Source organism: Ursus arctos, chromosome Y, assembly GCF_023065955.2.
Source record: "Ursus arctos isolate Adak ecotype North America chromosome Y, UrsArc2.0, whole genome shotgun sequence".
Classification (NCBI taxonomy): Eukaryota; Metazoa; Chordata; class Mammalia; order Carnivora; family Ursidae; genus Ursus; species Ursus arctos.
In genome coordinates, this window is record NC_079874.1 from 23,194,269 (window position 1) to 23,207,202 (window position 12,934).

At 37.3% G+C, this 12,934-nt stretch overlaps 1 protein-coding gene and 1 non-coding gene across 2 annotated transcripts in view; one reads left to right on the forward strand and one right to left on the reverse strand.

The window, feature by feature from the left end:
* LOC113249008 (eukaryotic translation initiation factor 2 subunit 3, X-linked-like) overlaps positions 1–12,934 on the forward strand; it is a 41,110-nt gene that overhangs the window by 10,469 nt on the left and 17,707 nt on the right. The window contains exons 5-6 of the mRNA XM_026490590.4: positions 9,202–9,296; positions 11,782–11,940. Of these exons, the coding sequence (XP_026346375.1) occupies positions 9,202–9,296; positions 11,782–11,940 (254 nt within the window). The remainder of the gene's footprint in view (positions 1–9,201; positions 9,297–11,781; positions 11,941–12,934) is intronic.
* On the reverse strand, positions 12,266–12,376 carry LOC113249011 (U6 spliceosomal RNA). The gene has a single exon (XR_003313674.1). It is a non-coding gene; the product is annotated as a U6 spliceosomal RNA (small nuclear RNA).

Consider the following 12,934-nt stretch of genomic DNA (forward strand, 5'->3'; position numbering starts at 1 on the left):
ATTCTCCCCTCGTGATCCAGTAGTAGTTTATCTCTTTTTTTCTCAGCTTCTTTATTCTCCCTCGTTTTGTCTTCTGTATCACTTATTCTCTCTTCTACCTCACTTAACCAAGCAATTAGAGACTCCTTTTTGATTGCATCTCATTAATAGCCTTTTTGATTTCAACTTGGCTAGATGTTAGTTCTTTTTATTTCTCCAGAAAGGGATTCCTTAGTGACTTCTATGCTCTTTTCAAGCCCAGCTAGTATCTTTATAACCTTTATTCTGAACTCTAGTTCCAACATCTTACTTAAGTCCATATTGATTTGGTCCCTGCCTCTTGTTTCTCTTTTTTGAGGTGAGTTTTTCCATCTTGTCATTCTGTCCAGAGAAGACTAGATGAACGAGAGAACAAGATACCAAAATAGCAACAACGACCCCAGAGAATTATACAGTAAACAAATCAGGAGAGACCTGAAACCACAAAGAAAATTAAAAAGAGAGAGAGAGAGAGAGAGAGAGAGGGAATATAATCAGACAGGTGAACAGAACAGAGCAGTAGGGATGTGTGGGTGTCTCAGTTGGTTAAGTGTCTGCCTTCAGCTTGGGTAATGATCCCACAGTCCTGGGTTCGAGCCCCGCGTCGGGCTCTCTGCTCAGTGGGGAGCCTGCTTCTCCCTTTCCAGCTTACCCCCCTCCCCGCTTGCGTTCCCTCTCTCGCTGTCTCTCTTTCTCTTTCTGGCAAATAAATAAATAAACAAACAAACAAACAAATAAATAAAATCTGTAAAAGAAAAAAGACTTCAAGAAAAAGTAAGAATATATTCAGACAGGTGAACAAAACAGAGCAATACCCTAGATTCTAGGTGTATTTTGGTCTGTTTGTTAGAAGAAACTACATCCCAAAATTGTAAAGAAAGAGGAATTTACATGTATATGAAAATAAAATTACGTACAGTGAAAGGATAGAATGTAGCTATAAAGATGAAAATTCAGAAAGACTTAAAGACTTGGTAAGATAAGAAATTGGTTGAGAAAGGAAAGAGGATAAAAAATTGAAATTGAAAGACTGAAGGATTTTGAGGAAAAAAACATGAATTCTATATAGCATTTTCCCCTAGCACTGGAGCTTTGCAGTTCTGTGTGATCAGCAGCCAACTTGGTCTTTGCTGGATGTTCTTGCAGCTCTTCTGCGGGAGGGGCCTGTTGCTTTGATTCTCAAGTGTCCTTGCCCCAGGGTGGAATTGCACCCCCCTTGCCAGGTAGCCAGGCTAAGTGTAAGCAGCTCCAGATCGCTCTATGTGGCTTTTGTTCCTTAGGGCTTTCAGTGCCCTTTAGAGGATGAGAATGAAAATGGCAACTTCCTCCAGCCCTAGAGCTGAAAGCTCAGGCCCCACTCCTCAGTGCGCCCTCCAAGAGAAGGAGTCAGTCTCTCCTGTCTGCCTGGTCTCTGTCTGCACTCCATGCTCACCCAGCCTGCGACCGAGCGTTTCTCTCTCGGGCACACGACCCCGTTTCAAGTCTCCAAACCCTGCAGACTCCTGCAGCATACACTCAGGCACGCTCATTGTTCCTGAGACCCCAGGGATCCCGAGACGACACTGCCCCACCAGGAATTATGCCCTGTTTGGCCGCCTGAGCACCTTTCAGGCAGGGACATCCCTCACCGGACAGCCTCTAAAGGTTTAAATTTTGGGCTCAGATGCTTCATCACTTTCCCGTAGCCAGCTGATGGAGCCTCACTGGCTGCCGCGGTCTATCTTTCCTTATATGACTTTGGATTCAGTTCTCTCCACCTCCTGCCTTGCAGAAAGTGATCGAGTTGCAGCTATTCTTTTCTTCGATCTGTTATACACAGAAAGATCTCTCTCTTGCTGTCTGTTTAACGATTCCCATAACTGTTCTTTCTCACTATCTCTAATCCTTAGGAACCACTAATCTGTTAGTATTACTTTGCTTGTTTTGAAATGTTACATTTTGAATGTATTCTAAATCGCCTTTTGATATTGACTTTTTTTCGCTCAGTATACTGTCTTTGAGATCCTTCCGAGTTATTGAGCATATCAGTAAGCAGTTCACTTTTTGTTTCTCATATTTTTAGTAAACTTTATTTTTTATACTGGTTTTTAGGTTCACAGAAATATTGAACAGAGGATACAGAGATGTGTTGTATATCTCAGCCCTGGCCATATATACCGTCCTCCATTTCTGACATCCCCAACCTGAATGGTGCATTTATTATAAATGGTGAACCTAATATTGACATATCATCATCATACAAAGTCCAAAGTTTATATTAGGTTGCAGTCTTGGTGTTGTATGTTCTCTGGATTTTCACAAGTTGTAAAACCTGTGTTTACACTTATGCTGTGGTATGGAGTAGTTAACTGACCTGAAAATATCACAGTCCTACCTGTTAAGCAGCACTCCTCCCTAACCCCTAGCAACTACTGAACTTTCCATTGTCTCCATAGTTCTTTTAAGTTTCTTCTAGATTTTTGTAATTTCACATTTTACATTTAGGACTGTGATCCCTTTTGAGGTTTTTTGTTGTTGTTTTTTTTTTAATCCATCCCACTCCATACTTTCTGTCTGGTAACCATTCGTTTATTCTCTAGAATTACAAGTCTCTCTTTTACTTTTTTCTTTTTACTTGTTTTGTTTCTTTACTTATATGAGTAATATCACATGATAGTTGTCTTTCACTTATTTTGCTTAGTATTATATCTTTTAAATTAGTTTTTGTGCCAAATATTAGATCCGTGTCTAGATTCAAAGACATCTTGTCTTTTGGGTATTCCTATCCATGAACTTCGACTATCTGTCCATCTGTGTAGTCCTTTGATTTTGTTCATCAGAATTTTGTGATTTTCTTCCAGTTGATTTTATATATATTTTGTTAGGTTTTTATCTAAGTGTTTTCTTTTAATGTAAATGGTTTGTGTTTTTCATTTTAAATTCCAGTTTCTTGGTGGCGTACAGAAAAATGATTGATTTTTGTATCTTAACCTCAGATCTACAGCCTACTATAGTTTTTTACTAGTTCCAGGACTTTTGATTACTCCTTTTGGATTTCCTATACAGATGGTCATGTAATCTCCAAGTAAAAATGGTTTTATTTTTTCATTCTTAATTTGTGACCTTTCATTTCCTTTGTCTTATTGCATTAGCTAGGATTTCCATTGTGTTCAAAATCAGGGATGTGAGGGAACATCTTTGCCTTTTCCTAATCTTAATTGAAAAACATCGTGTTTCTGGGGCGCTTGGGTGGCTCAGTCATTAAGCATCTCCCTTCGGCTCAGGCGTGATCCCGGAGTACTGGGATCAAGCCCGGTATCAGGCTCCTCCGCTGGGAGCCTGCTTCTTCCTCTCCCACTCCCCCTGCTTGTGTTCCCTCTCTCACTGGCTGTCTCTCTCTGTCAAATAAATAAATACAATCCTTAAAAAAAAAAAAAAAAAGCATTGTGTTTCTCACCACTAATTATGATAATCTTTATTAATTTGACAAAGATAACCTTTAGTTTGGTAAGAGTTTTTTTATGAATGGTTGTTAGATTCTGTTAAATGCTTTTTCTGCATCGGCTGATAAAATCGTATGATTTTTGGGGCGCCTGGGTGGCACAGCGGTTGGGCATCTGCCTTCGGCTCAGGGCGTGATCCTGGCGTTATGGGATCGAGCCCCACATCAGGCTCCTCCGCTATGAGCCTGCTTCTTCCTCTCCCGCTCCCCCTGCTTGTGTTCCCTCTCTCGCTGGCTGTCTCTGTCTCTGTCAAATAAATAAATAAAATCTTTAAAAAAAAAAAAAATCGTATGATTTTTTTCTTCTTCAGCCTGTTGATGGTGGAATTATACTGATTGTTTTCCAATGTTCAACCAGCCTTGCATACCTGGATTAAATAGTATTGTAGTTAAATGTTTGGTAGAATCCACACAGTGAGCCTATTTATTTCTGGTGCTTTCTGTTTTGGGTGGATAATGATTGATTTCATTTCCTTTTTTTTTTTTTTTTTTTTTGTTAAAGATTTTATTTATTTATTCGACAGAGATAGAGACAGCCAGCGAGAGAGGGAACACAAGCAGGGGGAGCGGGAGAGGAAGAAGCAGGCTCATAGCGGAGAAGCCTGATGTGGGGCTCGATCCCATAACGTCAGGATCACGCCCTGAGCCGAAGGCAGACGCTTAACGACTGCGCCACCCAGGCGCCCCGATTTCATTTCTGTAATTGATTTAGACCTATTTGCATTGTCTGTTTCTTGTGTGAAGTTTTTCAGGTTGTGTCTTTCCAGAAATTGGTCCCTTTCATCCAGATTATCAAATTGGTAGGCGTAAAGTCATTCATAGTATTCTTTGATTACTTTTTAATTATACATGGGGTTCTTCATGATACCCCTCTTTCATTTCTGGTATTTGTCATTTGTACACTCCTTTTTTCTTAGTTAGAGGCTGATTTTATTGATATGTTCAAAGAACCACCTTTTGGTTTCAATAGTTTATTTCTGTTGATTTCCTATTTCCAATTTCATTGAGTTAGCATACTTTTTTTAAGGCCGACTAATATTCTGTCATTTTCATGCAGCAATGTTTAAGCATTCACATTTTATAAAACATTTTGGGGGTACTTGGCTGGTTCAGTTTGTGCAGCATGCATGACTGTTGATTTTGGGGTTCTGTGTTCGAGCCCCACATTGGGTATAGACATTACTTAAATAAATAAATGTATTTTTTAAAATTTTTGTTGCTTCTAGTTTGGGGCTGTAAAATAAAAAAGCTGCTAAGAATAGTCATGTACAGGTTTTTACATGGATGTAAGTTTTCCTTTCTCTGGGATATATGCCTAGGTGAGTGATTACTGAGTTATAATGGTGTTTGTTTAGTTATCTTAAAACATGCTAACCTATATTTCTAGAGTGTCTATTGTTTTATATTTCTACCAACAGTATATAGGAAATCTCCTTTCTTATCCTCATCAATATTTGTGATTAGGTTTTGTTTTGTTTTTTAAGGTCTTCCAAATTTTTATTTAAATTCAAGTTAGGTAACATATAGTGTAATATTAGTTTCAGAGTTGGAATTTAGTGATTCATCAGTTGCTTATAACACCCAGTGTTTATTATATCCTGTGTTCTCCTTAATAATGCCCATCACAAAATTACCCCATCCCCGCACCGATCTCCCTCCAGCAACCCTGTCTATTCTCTAGCAGTAAGAGTCTCTTGTGGTTTGTTTCCCTGCTGTTTTTTGGTTTTTGGTTTTTTTAAGATTTTATTTGTTTGAGAGGGGAAAGGGCACAGAACAGAGAAGGGGCAGAAGGAGAGGAAGAAGCAGACTCCCTGCTGAGTGAGGAGCCCCATGTTGGACTCAAATCCAGGACCCTGGGATCATGACCTGAGCCAAAGGCAGATGCTTAATGGACGGAGCCACTCAGGCACCCTTCCCTCTCTGTTTTTATCTTAATTTGTTTTTCCTTCCTTTCTCATATGTTCTGTTTTGCTTCTTAAATTCTACATATGAGTGAAATCATATGGTATTTGTCTTTCTCTCACTGAGTTATTTCATTTAGCAAAATATCGTCTTGCTCCATCCACATCATTGCAAATGTAAGATTTCATTCTTTTTGATGCCTGAGACTATTTCTTATTTTAGCTGTTCTAATCGGTTATAGTGATCTTGCATTTCCCTAATGGCCAGTATTGAACTAAATGAAAATGAAACATAACAAAATTTATGGTATTTTTCTAAGCAGTGTTTTGGGAAAGATTTATAGCACCAAAAGCTTACATTAGAACAAATAAGATCTCGGGGCGCCTGGGTGGCACAGTGGTTGGGCGTCTGCCTTCGGCTCGGGGCGTGATCCCGGCGATCTGGGATCGAGCCCCACATCAGGCTCCTCTGCTGTGGGCCTGCTTCTTCCTCTCCCACTCCCCCTGCTTGTGTTCCCTCTCTCGCTGGCTGTCTCTATCTCTGTCGAATAAATAAATAAAATCTTTAAAAAAAAAAAAAAAAAGAACAAATAAGATCTCAAATTTATAATTAACCTCCTAACTTAAGATACAAGAAAAAGGAGAGCAAAATTAATTCAAAGCAGGCAGAGAGGAAACAAATTAAAACCAGAAACATGGAGAGAATTAATGAAATAAAATGTGATTTTTTCAAACAGATCTAGAAATTAACAAACCTTTAGCAAGACTGACAAAAGACTAAAGGCACAAGTTACTGATTTCAAGAATGATCCTGTAGCTATAAGTTGAGACCCTGGCAATATCAAAATAGGGAATACTACAAGCAGCTTTGCATAAATAAGAGAACATAGATAAGATCATGGATATGTTCAATAATGTAGACTATTATAAGTCAATATTATAACCCAATATGAATTACTTAAATTGAATATCCCATAACTATTAAATAAGTTGAATTTATATTTTAAAACCTTGAGAAAGGGGATACCTATGTGTCTTAGTCAGGTAAACGTTTGCCTTCAGCTCAGGTCATGATCTCAGGGTCCTGGGATCGAGCCCTGTGTCGAGGTCCCTGCTCAGCAGGGAGTCTGCTCCTCCCTCTGCCTGCCTCTCCCCCTGCTTGTGCTCTCTCTGACAAATAAATAAAATCTTAAAAGAAAATTTAAAAAAAAAGAAAGAAGTCTTCACGTCTTCATGGTTTTAATGCAGAGTTCTACTGAACATTTAATAAGAAATAGTGTGAATTATATGCACTGGAAGAGGACAGAGCAGGACAAGCAACTCGGTTTGTAAATGCAGTGCCACCCTGATGCCAAAATCAAAGACAGTACAAAAAGAGAAAAGAAAAAGAAAAAACTGTAGTTTAGTATTCTAAATGAATATAGGCACAAAGGTTACTTATGTTTAGCACATAAGATTGAGTAATATGTAAAAGACTTAAATAGCATGACAAAATAGGTATTCATTGTACGGGGTAACCATTAGTGTTTGCAGAACATTCAGTGATATTCTCCTTATCAACAGACTAAGAAGAAAAATTGTATGTTAATATAAATTGATGAGAAAAAAATCCAACTTGATAACTAGGAATAGAGACAAATTTCTTCATGTTGGTAAGAACTGCTACTATAAACCTCATGTGAAAATGGTAAAAGACTAAATGTTTCACCATCAGTTCAGAATAATACATGCAAAGATACCTTCTCTCACCATTTTTTTAAGCATAGTACTAGAAGTTCTGCTGTAAGGCAAGAAAATAATAACTAATAAAAGACATAGACATTGGAAAGAAAGAAAACTTTATCACTGGCAGTTGACACCATTTATCTACATAGAAGTTCCCAAGGTATCTAAAAAAACTTAACCAAGGTTTCAGGATATGAGATTAACTTAACAAAAATTATATTTCTGTTTACTACCAATGAATGCATATATGAAATTTAAATTACTCTACTTAGGGGTGCCTGGGCGGCTCAGTCATTAAGCATCTGCCTTCGGCTCAGGGCATGATCCCGGCGTTCTGGGATCGAGCCCCACATCAGGCTCCTCTGCTAGGAGCCTGCTTCTTCCTCTCCCACTCCCCCTGCTTGTGTTCCCTCTCTCGCTGGCTGTCTCTATCTCTGTCAAATAAATAAATAAAATCTTTAAAAAAAAAGTAGAATACTCTACTTAAATCTCTTGGAAAGATGAAATACTTAAATGTAAAATTATTTGTAAAATACATAGAGCACTTATGGAAAATTACACAGCTCTGAAAGAAATAGTATAATACTTAGAAATGAGATTATAATTATAATACTTATGATACTTAGAAGTAGATTATAATACTTTATAAAGATGCTAACTGCTCAAATTGTATATTGCTGGTGAAGGATGGGCTAAGTCAGTGGAATACAGTCAGAGAAACAAGAAGTAGATTTCATACAAATATGTCTAAGTGATTTTTTTTTTTACAAAACTAAAAAAGTCAGTGGATTATTGGCTTTTCAGTTAATAGTACTAGAGTAATTCAATGTCTGTCATCAAAAAAAAAAAACAAAAAACGTCTGGTTTTAAACCAGACACCTGTTTACTCAAATTGTACACTTCAGGGTGCCTGGCTGACTCAGTCAGTGGAGTATTCGACTCTTGATTTCAAGATCATGAATTCAAGCACCACAATGGACATAGAGATTACTTTAAAAAATTAAAATTAAAACAAAAACAAAATGTACACTTTTTACTCAACATTTCTGTATATTCGCATTTTGAGTACATGCACAAAATGTACGTATATTTGAGTATTAAATAGATCAGGTAAACCTCTTAAAAAGAAATCTAGGCAAAAATTTTTAAGACCTAGGACTTGAGGTGTTTTTAGATATTATGCTAAGGTGTAATCCATAAAAAGGAAAGGTTGGAATATTGCAGTTCATCAAAATTAAAAATAATTGCTCTGCAAAAGATCTGTTAAGAGGATGAAAAGAAAAGCTACTGACCCAGGGATAATACATTAGTTCTTGAACAACATGAATATAAATTGCAAGAGTTCATTTACACACAATTTTTTTCAATAAGTACAATTTTTTCCTTTTAATTTTCCTAATAACATAATAGAAATACAGAATATAATACATATACAAACTCTGTGTTAGTTGACTTTATGTTATTGATAAAGCTTGTAGTCAACAGTAGGCTATTAGTAGTTAAGTTTTGGGAGAGTCTGAAGTTGCACACAGTTTTTCAACTATACGGGGAATGGGCACCCCAATTCCTGCATTCCTTAAGAGTTAACAATTTGCAAATCATATGTCTAATAAGAGACTATAAGGTGTGAAGAACTTTCAAAAACTCAACAGTTAAAAATGAATGATTCAACTAGGAAATGAGAAAGATATGAAGAGCATATATGGTAGGCAAATAAACACAGCTTTTGTATTTCATTAGGTTTGGCTTTCAAATCAATCATATTTCAGTATACATTATATAACATCTTCATCTTCCTCATTTTGATATTTGTCTTTGGGAATTTTCCTAAGGTTATTTGAGCCTTGTTTTGGGATAAGTTCTGTCTGTAAATGAGTAATTTTATTTGCATTGTAATGACATTTAGTCCTTTTAATTTCAGCTGGTAATCTCATTTCAAAATTCTGGAAGCATCAAGTTTTGAAGCCACTTTGCATCAAGATTAATTACTTTTGAAGTGATTTAACTGTTGGAAGGCAATAACTTGAGTATCCAAATATTAATTAATCTTAAAACTGATTGTTTCTTGATTGTTAGACATGTTTCCTTTGTTGACTGTCCAGGCCATGATATTTTAATGGCTACTATGCTGAATGGTGCAGCAGTAATGGATGCAGCTCTTCTGCTCATAGGTAAATATCAGAATTGGTTTGACAAATCCCTGTGGAACCAGTCCAAAATGCAGTATTTAAAGGGGAGCTAGGGCCTTTATTGGCCATAAATGGGAACTAATAGGTCACCCAAATTAATATCCATGTGTGCCAACTATGATAAAATACCAAGCAAGATGAACCTGGGGCTGATATCTACTGAGAATTATTATGGTAGTATGTCCCACTTCCCCCCCAAAAATCATTTTTAAGTCAATAGTGCATTCTTCCTACTATTGTTTTATTTAGAGTTTTTCTTATACAGGTATGCTGCGTTGGAAGAGGGTATTTTTTTTTTTTTTTTTAAGATTTTATTTATTTATTCGACAGAGACAGCCAGCGAGAGAGGGAACACAAGCAGGGGGAGTGGGAGAGGAAGAAGCAGGCTCACAGCAGAGGAGCCTGATGTGGGGCTCGATCCCAGAACGCCGGGATCACGCCCTGAGCCGAAGGCAGACACCCAACCGCTGCGCCACCCAGGCGCCCCGGAAGAGGGTATTTTTTAATGTCTCTGGACTGTCCATGGAATTACTGAATAATGTTTTTTTAGATACAGCTCACAGTCATATGAAATGCTGACATCAGAGCTTGCATGGAGGTTTTCAAACACAGGGTTTCGTTTTCTTACCTGTGTGAACTGTCAAGAGATTTTGTCATTGGACGCTACATGGAGTTTCAGGCCAAATGTAAAGTTAAATGTGTTCACTTCTGACACGAAATGCAAGTTTAGGAAATCCCCTAAACCATCCTTAGGTTGATAATTTATTAGACTCATATCTCATTGAAAGCTGTTATCTTGCAATACTTACGATTTATTATAGGAAGAGAATGGAAATTAAGCTGAGCTAAAGGGAGAGACACTTAGGGCATAGTCCAAGAGGGTTTCAATCCTGAAACTTCCATTGTTCTTTCTCTGGAGGCAGAGGTTATTCTCTCAGCATCATTTATAGTATTAATAATACCAATCATGAAATATTCCAAACCAAGGAAAATCACCTGAGTTTCAGTGTCGGGAGTTTCTGCCGAGGTTCCGTTATATAAGCATAAGTAACAAATTGCCCTCATAGTTGATCTTAGTCTCCATGCCTCATGTCCCCAGTTACCCTCACCTAAATCAGGCTTTTTCTGGCATAGCCATCCTCTAAGATTACCAGGTTTGGCACCGTATCCTAAGATCTGGTGTAGTTCACCCCAAACCTAAATAAGGACACTCTTATCAGAAATGGTAAGTTTTGTCTTAGGAAGCCCAAGACAAAGCTAGACCAATTTAGGCAAGGCCAAATGGTTTTCCTACGCAAGAGTATACTTTTCATGGAGTACAAGGCACTTAATATCACAACTTGGAGAAGATAATCACTGGGGTACTAAAAATTATGTAGTTTATAATATGTAGTTGGTTATTTTTGCAGATAGTGTTTTCCTTTTTGTTATTAATAGCCGTATCTGCTATCTGTTGCATATAGCAATGTACCTCAAAACCTAGCAGCTGGGGCGCCTGGGTGGCACAGCTGTTAAGCGTCTGCCTTTGGCTCAGGGCGTGATCCCAGCGTTCTGGGATCGAGCCCCACATCAGGCTCCTCCGCTATGAGCCTGCTTCTTCTTCTCCCACTCCCCCTGCTTGTGTTCCCTCTCTCGCTGGCTGTCTCTATCTCTGTCAAATAAATAAATAAAATCTTTAAAAAAAAAAAAAACCTAGCAGCTTAGAATAACAAATATTTAATAATTGTTTCTGTGACCAGGGTTTTGTTGTTTCTAGCTAAAGATCTCTAAATTTACAGTAATCTGTCAGCAAGAGCTGCAGTTATATCAAGACTTCTGGGGCTGGAGAGTCTGATTTTAAGTTCACTCAGACCTCAGTTTCTTCTCACATGAGCCTTTCCATAAGTTGTCCAGTTGTCTTCATTAACATTTCACTTGTTTTGAGAGAAACAAGAACTTCCAAGTGGGAAGCCAGAGTCTTTGTGACCTAAGTTGAGAAGTGAGATCCCGTCACTTTTGCAACATTTTCTTTGTTATTGGATGACTTCAGTAGAACCATCAAGTATTTAAAGGGAGGGATTTTACAAGGGTGTGACTATCAGAGCATGGGGATTACTAGGAGACATCTTTGTGGTTGTCTTCTAGGCTTGGATAATTATAATTCATAAATAGCATTAAGCTATTTCCCCTCTTAACTATTCTCCACATTGAGCCAGAATATCTCAAGACTGGATAGAACCAGAGTGAAAGCTATGAAGACTTTGAAAAAAGCCAAATTTGTTAAATTCAAGCATTGTGCCTAGGATAAGGGTTTAAAAGGCTGAGAGAATCCAGGGAAGTGAGTTGTGAAGTTTAAACAGGGCCTCACAGAGATCCTTGGCAATGGTATAAAGAATCTGCTTTGATTGATACATACAAAAGTCTCTTGGATGTCAGCTAATTCTTATTACTCATTTTCTTTGTTTTTTATTTTTCATCATCAATTTAGCTGGTAATGAATCCTGTCCTCAACCTCAGACTTCTGAACATCTGGCTGCCATAGAAATAATGAAACTGAAACATATTTTGATTCTGCAAAATAAAATTGATTTGGTAAAAGAGAGTCAAGCTAAAGAACAGTATGAACAGATACTTGCATTTGTACAAGGTTAGATGCTATTATATTTAATAAACATGAGTCACTTTGAGAGTCATTGAACCCAGAAATCTTAATGTAATTATCAAGAACAAAGTGAATTGATGGGTTATAAGCCTATTTCTCTGCCCACTACTTAACACTTTTGTTGCTTTTAGCCATCTGATAGAAGCAGTGTAATGTTTCTGAATTTGATTAAAGTGCATGTCAGCCAGAAAAGAAGTTCTAGTCTATAAATGTTTTATATTTAAAATATTTTGGTTTGGGGGGGATTGTTTTGAGAAATAAACACTTTAAAAAAAATTTTTTTTTAGCAATACCTTCTTAATACTATCATAAAAATATGAAACACTTCATGAATTTGTGTTTCATCTTTGCATACAGGGCCATGCTAATCTTCTGTATATCAGTAAAATTTTAGCACATATGCTGCTGCCAATACCAGCACCAATGATATGGTTTAAAGACTCTCTTCTGTGGGCACTTGGATGGCTCAGTTGCTGAAGCATCTGCCTTTGGCTCAGGCCATATACTCAGGGTCCTGGGATCCAGACCCGTGTCAGGCTCTTTGCTCAGCAGGGAGTCTGCTTCTCCCTCTACATTTTGCTCCCACTGCTTGTGCTCTCTCTCTCTCCCTGTCGAATAAAGAAATAAAATCTTTAAAAAATAATAAAAATAATACAAACTCTTTTTCCAGTGATAGTAAAACAAATGAAACCATCTTTTTTATTTCTTGGTTTGTGTTCTAATTATTCTGACTTTTTTTTCTTTTCATTGAGTATCTATTTCTACAGTTGGAACTGACAGTGGTTTCTTTAATCTTTAACTAAAACCTAGTTTTTATTTGGGGCAAGACATGATATATCTTTTTGATATTTGGTTCCTTGTCTTTTTTACTTGTTAAAAAAATCTGTGTATAGTAGCCAGATTATGTAGATAATTTTATCCTTTTAGGATACTAATTTAATTTCATCATTTTTCACCTTCAGGGCATAATATTCACTTT